General features: G+C 44.1%; 1 protein-coding gene across 1 annotated transcript in view; it reads right to left on the minus strand.

Moving 5' to 3' along the window:
* The window catches only part of GNAI2 (G protein subunit alpha i2), a 158,772-nt gene that overhangs the window by 45,462 nt on the left and 93,702 nt on the right, over positions 1–19,608 (minus strand). Inside the window, exons 3-4 of the mRNA XM_066613513.1 lie at positions 16,189–16,330; positions 2,268–2,428 (exon numbers count right to left, since the gene is read on the minus strand). Coding sequence (XP_066469610.1) covers positions 2,268–2,428; positions 16,189–16,330 — 303 coding nt within the window. The remainder of the gene's footprint in view (positions 1–2,267; positions 2,429–16,188; positions 16,331–19,608) is intronic.

A 19,608-nucleotide genomic window follows, 5' to 3' on the forward strand; every position in this document is an offset into this window, starting at 1 on the left:
GCTCCAACTTTGTTACAGGCTCCTAGAAATCAAGACTGCATTATAAAAAATAAAAAATCACTGTCATAGTTCATCAGTGATGTAAAAGATGTCAGTGTGAGGACTGGGCACACACAGTACAACTCTCATACAGACTGCCTCCTTGTTCCATGCAAGCCACAAAGTAGAAGGAAAGTTCTTTGCTTTGAAGTGTTAATAAGATTTCCCTTTTCCCTAGGTTGATTTGCATATCCCTATAGAAAGTCTGGAACTGAGACAAAAGGCCTAGCTGAAACTTCTTGCCAACTACCACCCCTCCCCCACCCCTACAGTAGAATATAAAAGCCAGGAAGCCAACGTAAAAATCTCGAAATTAACTAAGGGTGAAGAAATTAACCAAGGGAAATGTCTCAGCAAATATTATAACATGAAAGTGCATCTGTGAAGGCTGGTTGCCTGACCATCTCCAAAACAGCTTTTACAAACAAAACTAATTTCCTGTCTAAAGGCAAATTAGACAGCAAGCATTTTAAAGGCACACTAAAACAGCTATGAATTCCACAAAAAGAGTTCCAGAACCACTCTAAGAAACTGTAAGTTTGTCCTAGTATCCCAGAGACTATTCAAAGGCTATAGAGCAGTGCAGAGCCTCCAATGAAAACAATGGTGATGGAAAGATCAGACAATTACCTCAAGCCCTGAACCTATTCAAAAATCAGATAGCTGCTAATTGCCCTTCAAAGATCTCAGCTCCTGCAGTTTGCTGGTTTGTGTAAATATAGGGAGATAAAATGTTGAACGTCTTCTGGTTATTTTGAGACATACAAAATTATGCAGGGGATGGACAGAGTGGATAGGGAGATACTCTTTACACTCTCACATAACACCAGAACCAGGGGACATCCACTCAAATTGAGCGTTGGGAGAGTTAGAACAGACAAAAGAAAATATATCTTTACTCAGCATGTGGTTGGTCTGTGGAACTCCTTGCCACAGGATGTGGTGATGATGTCTGGCCTGGATGCCTTTAAAAGGGGATTGGATATGTTTCTTGAGGAAAAATCCATCACGGGTTATAAGCCATGATGTGTATGTGCAACCGCCTGATTTTAGAAATGGGCTATGTCAGATGCAAGGGAGGGCACCAGGATGAGGTCTCTTGTTATCTGGTGTGCTCCCTGGGGCATTTGGTGGGCCGCTGTGAGATACAGGAAGCTGGACTAGATGGGCCTATGGCCTGATCCAGTGGGGCTGTTCTTATGTTCTTATTATTTGCAAATAAAAATATTGTTTTTACATCTCTTTTTTTAAAAGTCTCTTAACCTAAGTGGGTCCTGAGAGAGTGTCATTTTAAAAAGTGAGTCTTGGTGCCAAAAGGTTTGGGAACTACTGCTAGAGAGGATTATTGGAAGAGAGATAATTATTCTGCAGTTATGATTTTGCTCTCATAACGAGAAAAGGGAGAGAAAAGGGAAAATCATGAACTTCAGATATGAATATTCCCAGGTATGGGGGATTTTCCAACTTCATATGGCATTTTAATAGCATTAGGTATATCACTCACCAACTCTTGGTCTTTCTACATAACAAGATGGATTAACTTGCTGGCTTCTCTCTCACAGGCACACCCATAACCATTTGGGTCATAACCAAATCAAATCAGTTATTTGATTTTTCTCTGTAAATCGCTTTGTGAGCTTTTTGTTGAAAAGTGGTATATAAATATTGTTAATAAGAACAACAACAACTGTGGCCTAGTTCCTATACCCAACAGCATCCCAGGCTGTTTATTATGAAGACATTTTTATATAGCATAGCACAAAGTAGGATGATAACGTTACACTCAGTTTGCCTAGAACATGCAAACAAGGGTTACACACATGATGGAGTAAACTCACATTGTTAAATGGAGGTCTGTCCCAAGTTCATGTAAACTGAGGGACTGAGGTGCAATTTCATGCAGACAAGGGCAGAGATGCTGAACCTGCTATTCCTCTCCCTTGTCTGGTATTTGAGACTGGCTGCAAGAAAAATTGACCTCAGGAGGCTAGGGGAGGGGCAGAAGCAGTAGACTGAAAGTGTTCAGCAGCTTCTTGCTTGCCTACCCTTCTGCACTTTAAGCCCCTCCCCCACACACCAGGCTGAGTTTAGGAAGACCCACACATTTAAAGACACAAGTGTGCAACCACTGCATGCACTTTGGCCCGAACTGATCAGTTCTGCGGGACCACTCAAACCAACATCATCTTGGCATCATACCACAAAGGCTTCCACGACATGTTACTTACTATGCAGCAGAGTCATTCAGCTGGTACTCTCGAGAACGATTAAAACAGGCCTGAACTCCATTGTCTGCCCACAGCCTTCGAATCACATTGGAAAGGTCTTCTGGCAGGACTCCCTGCTCCTCTGCAGTGCAAGAGAGTGCAAACAACTGACGTGCATCATCCTGTAAGGAAAGGAAAGCCCAGACAAATTAGACCTCAGAGTAGCTACTCCTTTTGGTTCATCTGCATAGCATCTCCCTGAAGTTCACCCTCCAAACTTTGTTCCAAGAGAGGAAAGCACACTCTGCTGAGCAATTGTGTGAAATACTCCCTACTTATGAACCAGTCATCACCTTTGCTCCATCAACACCTCAGCAAGAAGTTGGTGCCTTTACTGATTTAATAGTACTAAACAAAGCTGACATCAGGGAAGCAAATTAACCATTAATACGTACAAAAACACTGCAGCTTATCCCCTGGGGGCTGGGGATAAGAATAGGCCCTCAGTTTGGCTGTACTTGTCGTAAGAGGCGACTAAACAGCCACCGGGTAGATGGGACTCGTCAGCCTGGGAAGACAGCTCATCTGAGAGAAGGAAAACTCTGATCCCAAACCTCCACTGCCTTGTGGCTACATCCAGTTATGGAAAAGGCTTCAGGAGTCAACCTCAAGGCAAAATCAGGAGCCGGAGTCCCTGAGGCAGTTCATGGCTGAACACAGTCCCGTACTGGCAACTCCTGCGACGCCACTGGAACCAACCGTATTGGCCTTTCCATTGGACCATTTCAGTGACGTGGAGAGGGGGGATTTGCTGCATGGGTAACAGCCTATCCTCCATACCTGCTTTACCCAGGCTTCGCACACTGGAGAGGACACTCTCAATTGCTAAAATTGCTAAAATTGCTTCCATGTGATTTTGCTCCACACAGCTTTGATAACAATAATCACCTGTGACATTCTAATCAAGTTGTAAATTTCCACAACAGTTCTGCTGTCTCACAAAGTCAGACTGCTAGCAAAATGATTAAGGAGACTTCAAGTGACAAGAACATATCTACATACTATAGATGAAGGGCCATAGGGTAGTAGTCCCCATTCAAGGGCAGACATAATTTCCTACTTATAATATGGTTCCTGTCCAAAACCTTGCGTCATGCACTCATAACCTGAGAAGCTGGCTATCTAGAGATTATGGCCACATGGTGAGCTGACTCTATTGGCCAGTAGGGGGAGAGAGGGAGCACAATGAGAGAGAATGAGATACAAATTATGTACTTCTGCCTGTTGCCAAGCTGCATAAATGTAAATCAGCGTATTGCTACTACAAACACATTTTTGTCTCATAGCTGGGTTGGCAGTAGGATCTATACAAAATCCCTGAACAGTGCAGCTTTGTTTGTTTGTCTAATTACACCAAACAAAAGGCCAAGCATGGATGTTTTTGTTATAGGGTGGCACCAGCGGACACCACAACTCAAAACTGTTTATAGACATAGAGAAACACAAAGCCTGAGCTTCTAGTAAAGATACATTTACTGAGGAAGGAGTTTGTACTGGGGAGGGGAGGAAAGGTTGAGCTCTTGGAAATCTTTTGCTTCCCCTGCCATTCTTTAAGTAACACACCTTCTTAGCCCAAATTTGACAGGACCTACTGTGGTGCCAGTACCCTGGGCAGGACTCTGAGTTCAAGCCATGTTGTGTTGTAGGCAGTATCCCAAACCCCTTGAAGCATTCGCAGAACTCCACAATGACCAATGTTTACAAGCAACCAAACCTACATTGTTTTAATGTTTTAGAAAATTGCCAATACAAACATTCATCTTACTGAATACAAGAGCTTCATGGGTAACAGCCTATCCTCCGTACCTACTTTACCCAGGCTTCGCACACTGGAGAGGACACTCTGTTCCAGAACTACCATTCAGAGCGCGATACCATAGTCTTCCGAGACTGAAGGATGCCAACAACATGTATCAGACTGCACCATTATTTTCTCTGATGTTCAGAAAGTTCAAGGCAATCTAAACCAATTAGTTTCTGGGCAGCAGATCAACCTGTTTCTCTTACAACTGGCCTATAAGAAGAAGAAGAAGAACTAGCCAATGTCTTCAAGTGGACTATATTGCTTCTAGCAACTCAGGATGGATCCTCAGAGTAAAATAAGGGGCATCTATTTCACTGACTGACCACAGGCAGGCAAGACCCTCCCTCAGCCACTCAGTGTATAAGCCTGACCTTTCATTCAGATTGAAACAAGGTACCCAGTTCACAAAGATAACCCAACTATCACCAATCCTTCCCACAGCAGGGGTTCCTATCCCCAGTCACACAAACCAGGAAAGGAGAGGCAATTGCATCACAAAGGCAACCTCTCCAAAGTCTGGAGTACTACATGACCCACAACACAGAAGGGCCTGAGCTCCACACAGAGATCTAATGCTTTGCATTGGGCCTTATCAGATTTGGGCTAAGTTGTACTACTTAAGGAGAAATGGCACCAAGAAGAAAATAAGGTATCTGAACTCAACAGCTTGGCCACAATAAACAGAATGGCTCTTCCTCAGTTAATTATGTGAACGAATATAGAGTATGTAAGCAGATGCCACTTTTGTTTGTGACAAATAGCCAGTCAATTTTGGGTGACCACAGATCAGGCTTTTTCTTTTTTACAAGCACTACAAGGAGAAAAGCCCATCAGGTTAGGAAAAAAGAAAAAAAGACAAGTTCACAGAACATACAGTAAAGCAAAATCACCTGCAACTGCCTGCCTTCTCCCTATTTTTCTCGCCAATAAAAATAAAGCAAAAATGCCATAGTGCAATTAAAAAATTAGGTTCATTTTCCCCTTGTACACTCAAGTCTCAAGCAAACTGTCCAAAGAAGCTCTTGATGCAGGGCTGACGTTTAATCAATAAGAGATAGTGATTCCATTTGGAAAGAGACAGAATATTTTTTTTAAAGTTCACATTTAATATGACAAACCTCTATACTAAATTGGGGAGGGGGACCAACCAAAAAGACACTAGATCAGTGGTTCCCAAACTGTGGATCGGGACCCACCGGTGGGTCGTGACCTGATTTTTGTTGGGTTGCCAAAGGGGGATGGAAAGGGCACTTCCCCCTAATGAAATGCACTCCAGTTTGGAAAGGGAGGAAGCTGCAAAATAGCTACATTCACCTATTCAGATTGAAGGCAAGAAGAGGTAAAATTGTTACTCTCCTTTCACTTTGTGACTTCATCATGTAGCCAAATCCCACTGGCTTCATGATGACACAACACTGTCTACATCAGGGGTGCTCAATATGTCGATCGCGAGGCACAATGAGTTGATTGCAGGCTTCTCTCCCGTCCACGCATCCCTGGGAGTGAGCCCCGTTGACTCTACTGGGGCTGACTCGTGAGTAGACCTGGAGAGGAGCTGCTGGCAGGCTTCTCTCCCATCCACGCATCCCTGGGAGTGAGCCCTGTTGACTCTACTGGGGCTGACTTACCTTTCCCCTGTTTTTGCACTGGTATGTATGGAGATCTGCCCCCCCCCCCAACTTCCATCTGTTGGTTCTGTGTGCAAGGGGTTTTGCACTGGTCTTGCTGTGATGTCTATATAGAGATCTTCCCTCCCCCACACCTTTCCCTGTTTTTGCACTGGTCTGTATAGAGATCTGCTCCCCCCCCACTTGTATTGGAATCGAGGAAGATCTGGTGAGGAGGTAGATGTGGTGTCAGCAGTGGCCCCTTTAAGGGTAAGGCCTGGGCATCCAGCAGAGTGTGCTGCACAGCTGCAGCCACTTGAAGGCAATAGGGCCCTCAGGGATATAAGAGCACCTGAGGCAGGAAGGGCTCCACTTATTTATGTGAGTCAGCCTTTTCCTACATGAAGATCATTAAGTCCAAGTACCTTTCCACCATGACTGATGAACATTTGGAAGTGTGCTTGAGGCTGGCTGTCAGCAGCTACTGTCCGGACTATGCATCCTTGGCTGATTCACTTCAGTGCAAGTCATCAAAGTAAACTCAAGTAATTACAAAAAGTGTTTATAGTTAATTATGTTGTGTTGTGCAATATTGGCTCATGCGGTTATGCAAGGTACACCAACATACATTGTACACATAAATGTTATATGTTATGATGGCGAACATTGTGAAAAAAAACTCTGGTAGATCTCCGGGCCTTGCTGGGTTTCAAAGTAGCTCTCGAGCCAAAAAAGTGTGAGCACCCCTGGTCTACATGATGCCCCAATTGCCCAAGATCAATACAAGAAAAAGGCCCTCTTTGAAAAGCTGCCCAAGTTGCAGATCAATTAAAAAAAAGAGCACACACAAAAAGCACAAGTGAAAGACAGGCAAATACAATTTTTGTACAACTTGACCTTTCAGCCACCAAATTGTCATTGGAAAACGTTTGATGCAACCCTGTAATTACAGGTAATTCATATTCTGTTAGCTTGTCATCACCGATGCAGGTACTTTTGGGGATTCAAAGATGCTCCAATAGCCTACTGATCACTGTATTTTTTCGGAGCCAGATAATGCAGGATAGTATGATGTGACAGCTTAATGAGTAACTTCCTCCCACCAGGCATTACCTGACAAAAGGCGAGTTGCATCACCCAGAGCTTAAGTAATTCAAGTGCTAAGGTGCACCCCCAAAACTCCAGCAAAAATATTGCAATGAACAGGGGGAAAATCCTACATCAGCGGTTCCCAAACTGGTGGGTTACAACCCACCAGGGGATCCGGAAATGGGCCATTCCCCCTTAAGAGGTGCCACAGGGACTCAGGGACACTGTAATCTACCTGGAGGCAACCTGCGGCCTCCTGGAGTGTTCTGGAGGCTTGCTGCCCCCTCTACGATTCTCTGCGCAGATGCACTGAGATCTAATCTGCAGGACGTTGCAGGGAGTCCTGCACAGCCCTCAGCAGGGCTCTCCAAGGTTTGGAATGTTCAGAATAAGTAATCGAAAAGCACCTCCTGGAAATTGGAAGTGCTTTGTGCTCGCTTTTTTTGAATGTTCCAAGCCTTAGGGAGCCCTGTGGAGGGCTGCAACATCCTGCAGCCCTGCGTGAGTAAAAGCACCTCCCTCAACCCCCCCTTCGCATGCGATCCCGCATCGCTGCCTCCCCCCTTCATCCACCCTTTAAAGGGACGGGGGGGAACTGTTGCCTCTGAACAACCCAAAGGCAGCGTGAGAATCATTCCCAGCATGCAAGTATCCTAAACAAATACTCCGAGGGAAGGTGTAGCAGAGAAAAGCTGTTTATTGCTGGTACAAAAGCAAGACACACGGAGGAGATAACCTCAGATCATGTGCAGAGAGCTAACTGGATTCAACCAGCTTTTTATACACATTTTAGCTTATAGGCACGGCAAGCAAAGCAAGGACAAGGGTCCAGTAACTTTCCACCTTCACTGCTCAGTCCCCCTACTCATGGCCTGCCCCTCTACCCTTTACCATAGTAAACTGGACTGTACTGGAAAGTTAAGGAAACCACAGGCATTTAAACACAGGTTGCCCTTGCTCTGAGGTATTGTTTGTGCAGACTAGCTCCTGATCTCTAGGACAGGGGTGCTCAAACCCCGGCCCTGGGGCCACTTGCGGCCCTCGAGGCCTCTCAATGTGGCCCTTAGGGAGCCCCCAGTCTTCAATGAGCCTCTGGCCCTCTGGAGATTTGTTGGAGCCTGCTCTGGCCCAACGCAACTGATGTCAGCATGAGGGCAACTGTTGGACCTCTTGCGTGAGCTGTGGGATGAGGGCTCACTCCACTGCTTGCTGTTTCACGTCTGTGATGCAGTAGCGGCAGCAAAGAAAAGGCCAGCCTTGCTTTGTGCAAGGTCTTTCATAGGCCTTGAGCTATCCCAAGACCTTCACTCATTCATATAAGTTCATCTTTAATATATTCATTTATGTAAACTTATGTAAATTTATTCAAATTTTAAATGTAAATTCTTTTTTTTCCCTGGCCCCCCAACACATTGTCAGAGAGCTGACGTGGCTCCCCTGCCAAAAACTTTGGACACCCCTGCTCTAGGACAAAGGGTGAGTGGTGGCTTGCAGCTTTTAGCCTACAACATTTGCAAATGCAGGGACAATGAGCTGATGTTAAGATGGCGTTACTTTGATTATGTAAAACTCTTAGCACAGGCATCAATTCCTTCTTTTGAGAATAATGTTTTCAATTGAGCTTTTTTATAATCTTTAGCTAACTCATTGTTCAAGTTTGCAAACTGGTAATTCTCGGTGAGAGTCATCATTAGGTTAGGTGAGTTAAGGCACAGCATACAATTTTGGCATAAAGGTACTTCTTGTTGGCATCCTTCAGTCTTGGAAGACTATGGTATCACGCTCTGAATGCTGGTTCTGGAAAAGAGTGTCCTCTCCAGTGCACGAAGCCTGGGTAAAGTAGGTATGGAGGATAGGCTGTTACCCATGCAGCAAATCCCCCCTCTCCACGTCACTGAAATGGTCCAACGGAAAGGCAGAGGCCAATACGGTTGGTTCCAGCAACGTCGCAGAAGTTGCCAGAACGTGACTGTGTTCAGCCATGAACTGCCTCAGGGACTCCGGCTCCAGATTTTGCCTCGAGGTTGACTCCTGAAGCCTTTTCCATAACTGGATGTAGCCACAAGGCAGTGGAGGTTTGGAATCAGAGTTTTCCTTCTCTCAGATGAGCTGCCTTCCCAGGCTAACGAGCCCCATCTACCTGGTGGCTGTTTAGTAGACTCTTACGACAAGTACAGCCAGACGGAGGGCCTATTCTTATCCCCAGCCCCCAGGGGAAAGGTACACACATATAAAAACAGCAACAAGCAATTAATCTTAAAATAACTATAAGTGAACCTACCATACCCTATCTAGTATCTATCTAGTAGGATTCTAGACCTACTAATTGGTGTTATCTTATGGAATTGGTGTTATCTTATGGAAAACTCTTATTGCTTCTTTGACTTTTCTTAGGCTCTTTCTCTACTTGGCTACTGTTATTTATGTAAAAGCAGCATCTTTTTCTTAATGCCGCACAAACACTTCTTTCTTGAGAGAATAACAGGTCCAGAAAACGTTTATTTTGAATGGCAAGTTTTCCAAGGGAATTTACTTCCTCTTGAATGTTGGTTATAGCTTGGATAGTGTAGTTGAAACTCTTTTCTAATTCAGCTGAGATGTTGATTATTGCTTTTTCTAGCTCAACAACACTTAACGTGGGAAAGAGAGCATGAGTAAAACTGTGGAAGCCAGAGTTTCGAACTGCCAAGGGCTTACAGCTAACAACCCTCTTGGTTAGGCAATGGGCGAAGCTTCCTACATTATAAGGCTCAAAGGAAGCAATAGTCTTTTTGACATCTAAAGCTGGAACTAGATATGTAATTCTACAGCATCTAGACCATCTGGGAGGAAGTGCCTTATATACTTTGTCACCACACAGGAAATACATACTTTCTGTGTCAAGAATTAGGGTTAGGAAGTTGCCTAGCCCTTTTCTTTTTTGCAGTAGGACGGGATTGTACATGTGGTATAGCTAAGTAAGGCATAGTCTCCATGCTGAAGATCATGGACAGGTGCATCCAAGGTTGGGTGTCCTGGAGATACTTGTGAATAGAAGACAAAATAGCAGACAGCAACACCATATACTGTTTTAAATGAGCCTCTCCTACCATGTATTCTCCTCCCTGTCCTGGAATGCCATGTAAATGCTAGGGGCGACTAAAAAGAATCTCAAAGGGGCTGAGTTTGCTCTTGCTATGGGGTAAGGCTCTCATGTGGAGAAGAGCCAAGGGAAGGGCATCTGGCCATCTGAGCTGAGCTTCTTGAGTGATCTTGGACAGATGTCGCTTCAATGTTCGGTTCACACGTTTCACAACCTTGTGGTCTCCAGGGAGAATGACGTTTCCAGGTCATGTTCAGTGCTTTCTCCAAAGCCTTAATGATCTTGTTCATGAAATGGGTGCCTCTGTCAGATTCCATCTAAAGAGGAATTGAAAATCTAGGGATTATCTCTTTCAGCATCTTGTTAGCCACTGTTTGGGCAGTGCAGTTTCTACAAGGAAAGGATTCTGGGCACCCAGAGAAATGATTAATCATCACTAACAGGTACTTGAACCATTGGGCTGAGGGTAGTTCAGTAAAGTCTATTTGCTTTGTAGAGCCAGGACCAGGGGCTGACTCTAGAGTAGCAGGTGGTACTCAGGTGCCAGGTCTGGGGTTGTTTCGAGCACACAGCAGACATTCTTGGGTTACTCGACTGGCTTCTTGTCTCAGTTCATTGCCAATGAAGTATTTTTCCAAAAGGTCTCAAATTATTATTATTATTATTAACAGTATTTATATACCGCTTTTCAACTAAAAGTTCACAAAGCGGTTTAACTTCCAAGAGCTTCTTGACCAGCATGTGAACTCTGGTGAAATGCTTGGGCAGCCTTAGAATGCAAAGCCTTAGGGAGAAGGATTCGGACATCAGGAATTTTCCACCATCCATCACACTTTTGCATCCCCAGCCACCTCACATCTTCTTCTTCTTCCCTCTTTTGGTACTTTGGCTTACCCAGATTTGGAAAATCCGGAACCAGGGCCAGAACTACTTCTTCATGGGGATCTTCTTACTGAGTCACTCTCTTAGCTTCTGTATCTGCTCTGTGGTTACCTCATCTCGTCCCTTCTGGTGAGCTCAGCAGCAGACCACGGCAACTTATATGGGTAGCTGGATTGCTTCCAAGAGGAGCAGGATGTGGGGGCCATGCTTGACAGGACTGCCTTGTGCTGTTAACATCCCTCTCTCTTTTTACAGGAACTGGTGGGTCGTGACCCACCAGTTTGAGAACCACTGAATTAGAGAACATACAGGCATGCCCCCCCTATTTGCGGATCCAGTATCTGCGGATCGCTTTAATGCACCCTTTAACAAACTTTAGAGGCTTCCTGCTGGGAAATGTTTCTTCCTTTAGCAGGTTGCTATAAGCATGCAAGCTAATAGTGTGTGCAGGCAGGTTGCAAGCATCCAGAAAGCTTGAAGAGACTAGCACGTTAACTGGAAGCAGGAAGTTAATTGCATCCCCCACAGATACGGGGGGATGCCTGTATTATCATTGAAGATGGAACGTGCTTTAACTTGATTATATTAAAAGTATTGGGAAAATGGAGCGAGATCAGGTAGGATTTTAGCATACTGTTTAAGGCAGCAAAGCCATAAGAGCTGTTGTTGGCAACCTTCAGTCTCGAAAGACTATGGTATCGCACTCTGAATGGTGGTTCTGGAACAGCGTCTAGTGTGGCTGAAAAGGCCAATTCGGGAGTGACAATCCTTTCCACACTGGGAGCAAGTGCAGTCTGTCCCTGGTCTGTCTCCCTGGCTATGGGCCTTCCTTCTTTGCCTCTTTGCCTCAGTCTGTTGGCAAAGTGTCTCTTCAAACTGGGAAAGGCCATGCAGCACAGCCTGCCTCCAAACAGAACGCTCAGAGGCCAAGGTTTCCCATCTGTTGAGGTCCACTCCTAAGGCCTTCAGATCCCTCTTCCAGATGTCCTTGTATCACAGCTGTGGTCTACCTGTAGGGCGCTTTCCCTGCACGAGTTCTCCATAGAGGACATCCTTTGGGATCTGGCCATTATCCATTCTCACGACATGACCAAGCAAACACAGGCATCTCTTTTTCAGCAATGCATACATGCTAGGGATTCCACCTCGTTCCAGGACTGTGTTGTTTGGAACTTTGACCTGCCAGGTGATGCTGAGAATGTGTCGGAGGCAGCGTGTGTGGAAAGCGTTCAACTTCTCCTGTTGTGTGCGAAGAGCCCATGACTCGCTGCAGTACAGAAGTGTACTCAAGACGCAAGCTCTGTAGACCTGGATCTTGATATGTTCCGTCAGCCTCTTGTTGGACCAGACTCTCTTTGCGAGTCTGGAAAACGTGGTAGCTGCTTTGCCAATGCATCTGTTTGGCTCGGTATCGAGAGAAAGAGTGTCAGAGATCATTGAGCCAAATACACAAAGTCATGGACAACTTCCAGTTCATGCGCAGAGATTGTAATGCAGGGAGGTGAGCACATCCTGAACCATGACCAGTGTTTTCTTCAGGCTGATTGTCAGTCCAAAGTCTTGGCAGGCCTTGCTAAAACAGTTCATGAGCTGCTGGAGATCTTTGGCAGAGTGGGCGGTGACAGCTGCATCGTCGGCAAAGAGGAATTAACACAGACGTTTCAGCTGGACTTTGCTCTCAGTCTGGAGCGGCTGAAGAGCTTTCCGTCTGATCTGGTCCAGAGATAGATGCCTTGTGTTGCAGTTCCAAAGGCCTGCTTCAGCAGGACAGTGAAGAAAATCCCAGAAAAGGTTGGTGCAAGAACACAGCCCTGCTTCACGCCACTTCGGATGTCAAAGGGGTCTGATGTGGAGCCATCGAAGACAACAGTGCCCTTCATGTCCTTGTGGAAGGATCTGATGATGCTGAGGAGCCTGGGTGAACATCCAATCTTGGGGAGAATCTTGAAGAGGCCATCCCTGCTGACCAGGTCGAAAGCATTTGTGAGATCTATGAAGGCTATAAAGAGTGGCTGTCTTTGTTCTCTGCATTTTTCCTGCAGCTGTCTAAGGGAGAATACCATATCGGTGGTGGACCTGCTGGTTTGGAATCCGCACTGCGATTCTGGATAGACGCTCATTGAGGAAAAGAGGAGAGCTCTAACAGCATACAAAGCGCAACCTGCAGGTCCTCCGAGCTGCTCAAAGTAAAGTCCAGCAGACTGCCAGGAGATGTGCTAATGACTACTGGCTCCAACTCTGTTCCCAGATACAGATAGCAGCTGACATGGGCAACATCAAGGGGATGTATGACGGTATCAAGCTGGCCCTAGGTCCAACACAGAAGAAAACTGTCCCTCTGAAGTCTGCCACAGGCGAGGTCATCCAGGACCGGGCGCAGCAGATGGAACACTGGGTGCAGCACTACTCTGAGCTGTATTCCAGAGAAAATGCAGTAACCGAGGAAGCACTGAACAACACTGAGTGCCTGCCTGTGTTGGAAGAGCTTGACAGTGAAACAACCCTAGAAGAACTTCACGTGCCCTGGACTCCCTTGCCTTTGGCAAGGCACCTGGGAAAGACAGCATCCCTACTGAAGTCCTAATGTGCTGCAAAGAGATCATCGCCACTGAGCTGCATGAAATCCTCTGCCTTTGCTGGAGAGAAGGTGGAGTACCACAGGACATGAGGGATGCAAACATCATCACACTGTACAAGAACAAAAGTGATAGGGGTGACTGCAATAACTACTGCGGCATCTCTCTCCTTAGCATTGTAGGGAAGCTGTTTGCCCGAGTTGCACTGAAGAGGCTCCATAAGAGCTATATTTCAATGATTAAAGATGAAAAAAATTAAAGAATAGTAAATCTCCAGGGTTCAACGAATTTCCATTGGAACAGTATGAGATTTTTAATATTAGCTTTACAATGAAATTTTTGGAACAGTCTCCCTGCTACCTTTAATATATGAAACATAACGGATTCCTAAACTTAACCAAAATCATACTAAGAGTTCAAATTATCAGCTTTTTTTTTTTAACCTGAATGATAATGTTAAGATATTGACTACTGTACTGACTGGTCAACTACAAAAGATTATTAAAAACCTGGTGCATTCTGATCAGGTGGGATTTATATGATCTAGACAAGGCTCAGATTTTGATTAGCTGTAGACTTAACTGTCTTGAGAACTGAGAGGACTGACTAGGCAGTTAATCTTTCATTAGATGCCAAGAAATGATATACTAGAAATTTATTTTATTTATGCTGATAAAATTTGGTTTGCTTGAACATTTTTTGAAATGGATCCATCTAAACCTCAGGCCTCGTATTTCAGCCAAGACATAGTGAATGCTTCCTCTCCCAGGGGACTGGTTGCTTAGGTTACAGGGTGGTTGTGAACTGCTATAACCTTCTTAAAATTGCAACATTATTGCTATAACCTTCTTAATATTGCAACATTACATCACACATAGGCAAAACCCATTGAGAGAATGTGTCACCACATCCTTCCTCCATATAGTTTATGGAGATTCTGTGAGGATCTGCTTGGGACAACAGAAAAAGATCAAACAGACAAGTAACAGCTTTTGTTTCTATAGGCCATGATTAGTCTAGGTTAAGGAAGTCACTCAGAAACACAAAGAGCAGCACCATAATTTGAGACTCTCATACTCCATTGCTTTTCAACTGACAAAGCAGTTCATGCCAAGAGAAACTTTAAAAGACACCCAATCCCACTCTGTACTGAGATGATGTCCTTTGCCCAACCCTTGCAAGTTCATTTCAATTTTGTACCATTCTAAACCCAAATCCAGAGTTATTTAGCCAACCTGACCACACAGACAAGTGAAGCAATCATATCGTTTTCATTACAGTTTCTCTCTCTGGTAAGTCATATGTAAGATGACGGTTGCAGTGAGGGCCATTTGAAATGTGACAGCTGTTTCCTTTATGGACAGCACTTACACAAACAAAAGGGTGCAAATCACATGTAGAGCACAACATGTGCTAATCATGACATAGCTTGTACATATCTTGGAAAGAGTTACTTAACCAATGCATCCCATCATGTGTGCACACAACAAAGTCAATATATAGGGAATTATTTATACCAGACAATTTATGCAGTTTGGGCACTTTTTCTTATACACAAGCGCTTATTGTACAGGAATTTTGCTAGTCTGAGAGTTTGGGCTAAGAAGCACATAAAAAATTTAAACAGCAACCACTTTTGAAGAAGAATTCCTGAGATAGCACATTTATCCAGCAAGATACGTCAGCAGCATACTTGGAGAAATGACAGTGATGAGCATTCTGGCAATTCCAGCAGAAGATGCTGAGAAAGTCTCACTAAATCCATTGATAAGTCTGAAACATATAGCTCTCTTTTCCAACTTTTGTCCTAGGAAATGCAAGTTGCTCTTAATTTGGCCTAGCTAGAGCCCAACTTTAGTCCTGAAGACCAGGGCCAACCAAATACCTTTCAAAATACTAAGCTGCAGCATTGCCCACCTCCTCACCCCACCTTGTTTCATCTTGCTGCAAGTCATCAAACCTTGAAAACAGAAGGAATAGACTTCGAATTCTACCAATGACGTAAAAGTGCTCCTCAGCCTAACTCTTCTGAGCAGGGAAAACACTGCTTGTGCATTTCACCCGGTATCTAGACTGTGGCCAGCACTAAGTATACTGCCAAAAACATTTCACTGTAGTTCTATGGAAACAGCAGTGGAACTAAAGCAAGAACAAGATTCCTCGATTTGAGGAGCAGAGAGGAAGATCTATCTTTCCCTATTAATATCTAAAAAGTGCCCTGGCAGTGGTCTTGTTTGCCAGGTGGCAGTATGCAGCCCTAACATTCCAGAGGTTTTTTATTTGGAGCCCAGGAAAGTTGTCTTTCAAAGTAAAAAGTATGTGGCTGCACCAGGCTAATCTGATCCTACTACCAGAAAGTATGTTGAACCCAGAAGGACCCACCAAAATAAATGGATCCTGTTTCTGGCTTCTCTCTTTCCATATCTTGGCACAAACTCAGAGGCTGTATGTTTTCAGTTCAGTTCAGTAAGACCTTTATTGGCATAAAGCTGTACGTTTTTTTTCTGGCACAGTGTTGGGATTTTTTTGTCTAAGTAACCCTGAATTCTGTACCATGAAAAGTCAATTCTGCAATGCAAATAAAAGCAGATTACTCTCATTTCCACAATGAGTTACTTGTATAATTCTGCTTTTGCTAAGCAATGGGAAAGAAGAGGTAAAGATAATCAAAGCCCAATCAATAAATAGCATTAAAGTGTCCTGTTTGAAGAGACCAAGCACATTTCTCCAATTTGGGTAATGAATGAAGAATACCTCGATATCCAGGCAGGGAGAACCTTGGAGTCTAGCATCACAGGTGGAAAGCAAGTTAGCACAGATCAGGGAGGGAAAGGAAACTTACCGCCCTGGAAGGGTCTCCAAAGTCAATCTGCAGATTACCCATTGCTTTGATGATAGCCATAATGGACTGAATGGTGTTGCTGTAAACCACTGCTTTGTACTGTCGGCACTCCTCTTCAGAGTATCCATCCTCATGGATAATCCTGAAGGGGAAGAGAAGAGGAAGCCATCAACACCAGCATGTCAAATACAGAGGTTTGCAATGGACTTCAAATTCACAGTGCATTCCTGCACATAACACATTTGTGTTAAAGAAAGTCACAAATAGTTGGCATCCCATCACCAGCATAAAAGGAGTCCTCTGCTGTTGACTTAATGCTTGGATATTAGCCACATACTTTTGAGAACAGAGAATATTCAGGGTAAGTCCCCTTGCTTGAGGAATTTGTGACCCAACCTCCTGTTTCAGAATCTTGCTTTAGCTTAATTTCTAAAAGACTTTGGGTGGTTTCTGATTACCTCTTTCCCCTGGTTCCCCCCCTTTTTTGGTAGTAATCATGAATTGTGATCTAAGTGGGACTGATGTTTCTGCAGCCACTATGTTTTAAAACAGGGGTGTCAAACATAAGGCCTGTGGCTCGTAGAAGCTTTTTATCCGGCCCTCGGGCGCTGAGCAGTGCTGAGATGTTACTGCTGAAAGAGGAGCCCACATGAAAATTGGGCTCTTCCATATCTTGAAATATGTCAAGGTTTATTTTCTCTTTTGTCATTTGCAGCTAATGAGTTCCTGAGGAAAAGAGTGCTTATTTTTGTTTATGACCTGTTTAATGACATCACTTCTTGCCTAATGAATTCCCAAAGCACTGAAAGAAAGCAGAAAGGGATTTCCCTTAGCTTAATACTCCTCTTTCCTACTTGCTGAAGTTGGTTCTGACAGGGTCTGCATGAACATTTTTTCCTTTGAATCTCAGGGTCCAGTTACATAAAATAAGAGTCATGACAGTGGGAAGAGTAAAAGCTCCCTTCACTGACTGACACACAATGTCAAAAGCTCACTGTATTCAACCAACACAATGTCAAAAAAGCTTTATTATCTAATATCTCCCTGTTTTTCTTTCCCGTTTTTAAGAGTGTTTTCATTATGCACATTGCACATTTTTATATTATATTTGTAGGCTTGGGCTTTGATAAAAGTTTTACAAACATTTATCAGACACTGCAGTTATGAGCTGCAACCAGATCAAAGTACAGATTTAGTAAAATTTTCAAAAGCCCAGGCTCCCACTGCCTGCTGAGGTAGCCATCTTTGGGCTGCTAATCTCACTATATAAAGACTAATCTTCATTTACTTCTCTGTACTGTTCAATGTATGTAATCTCCATCACATGCATTTTTGATGTCACCTTCCACTTTTAATTGGGACTCAATTAAATATTAAAAGGAAACTTGCCCCTGTGCAGCCAGGAGATTAAGTTTTCACCACACAGAGTTCCACATACTGCTCAACACAGCTGTTGAGGAGTTCATGACACATATCCAAAATTAGGCATAACCTAAATGGCATTTAATTGTAAATAGAAGTCAGTACATTTTGTTTTCTCACCTCCTGATCTTGTATAGAATAAGTAAATGGTATGAAGATGAAATGTTTGTACACAGAGAAGTGCCATAAGGGTTGCATGCTGCTATAGATAATACTGTTCTTTAAATAAAACGGGCATAAAGAACCTGTCTCCTTGCTATTACTAACTCAGATTAGATCTACGGCTGGACATGCAAGCATATAAGATACTGACAACTGGACTAGCAGTTATTTTTCCCTATTTCAGATGCAGTCCTAAGAAAACAACAATAAAATGAAGAAACGTCCATGCCAATCCATTCTGTAAGGGTTCAGGAGGACTCAAAACTACAAACATAACACATGGCAATCAAGGAGGCTAGGCACATTTCAGCTCCAGGAAGCAGTCAGAAAAGTTTGCTAGAAACAGCTCATGGAACAGCCAGGGCAAAAGTGAGTTCATTCCTTATATTTCCTTCAGAAATCCCCAGCATAGGATTCCTGCTGTAATAAATGAGAAAACAGCCCCAAAACAAGTCAGTCTGAAGCTTAATTCAATGCTGAACTTATGAGGCTGACCAGGCAAGGATGATAAAACATTCTTTTTAGTGAATAATTCTCTCTGTTGCCTATTCAAAGGGGGACAAGTGCAAAAGAACCTGCAGGGCATTCATCTTTTCTTCTCTCCCAAAGCAATCATCCTGGAGAAGAAAGTGGTGATGGCAGGGGTGGGGGAGCTGAATACTCTGAGCTCCAAAGAGCTACAGCAAGGGAGGTTTCAAGGATAACTGCACAACAAGTTGCTCAGTCAGCCCACATCCTGAATGGTGCAGCAGAGAGAGAGAGAGAGAGAGAGAGAGAGAGAGAGAGAGAGAGAGAGAGCGCGAGAGCGTTTTTCTTCTCGTCTTTGCTGAACAGAAGTGGGAAAATTGGACCCTCAGGGCCCAATGTCTTGCTTTTGTCGCTGTCACTGACTTTTAACTCTCTCTCAGGTTCTGGTCCTATGGAAGATTTTTCAAACACACACCCATCTTAGAGAGGGAGTTTTGTGTGTGTGTGTTAAAAAAACCAAAACAAAGAATAATATTTTTTTTTCTACATAACAAGTGTGCATGTGCACCTTCTTTTGTCTTCACTGCCCTACTGGCTGACACAAAGCCACCAAGTTTGCTACGGAAAGGAACAAGATTTCTAAGCAATGTACATTTCAAAACTCCCTCAATTAAAGGGCTTAGGGTGGGTTACAAACACTAGAACTAAGCACCCAATAAAACTAGCACATAAAGATGTCAATTTAAAAGTCCAAAATACTGAAGAAGCACCCTGTATCTGCCAAACCACAGTTATTCAAAGCTACAAGGCAGCATTTCTCAAGCTCTGAGGAAGCTTTACTTCCTCAGTAAGTGTTTGCGGGGGTGGGGCTAGGGCACCAATCCTCAGGATCATGTCACTAAGGGAGGGAGGCGCTTTCTACTTACTTGTAACTAGGTAGGGCTGCAGGAGGTGTGGGGAGCCCTGTGCAGCCCCCCACAGGGCTCCCCAAGGCTTGGAATGTTCATTAAAAACAGGAGCAAAGTACCTCTTGCAAAACGGAAGTACTTTGCATCTGCTTTTACTGAACATTCCAAGACCCAGGGAGGCATGTGGAGAGCTGCACAGGACCCCCCCCCCACACACACACACACACCTCCTCCAGAAGTCCTACCTAGTTACAAGTGGAAAGTACCCCCTCACCCCCCCCCCTTAGCGACATGATCCTGGGGATCACGTTGCTGCATCTCCCCTCCTTCTTAAAGGGTGGGGGAAGCATTAAACGAACTGGTCGAAACCCACCAGATTGAGAACCACTACTATAAGGTATTACATAGATATAAAAGAGTTAAATAAAAAATAAAATTAAAAGGAGTTAATCAGTGTTTG

This window comes from Tiliqua scincoides, chromosome 2 (genome assembly GCF_035046505.1).
Source record: "Tiliqua scincoides isolate rTilSci1 chromosome 2, rTilSci1.hap2, whole genome shotgun sequence".
NCBI lineage: Eukaryota > Metazoa > Chordata > Lepidosauria > Squamata > Scincidae > Tiliqua > Tiliqua scincoides.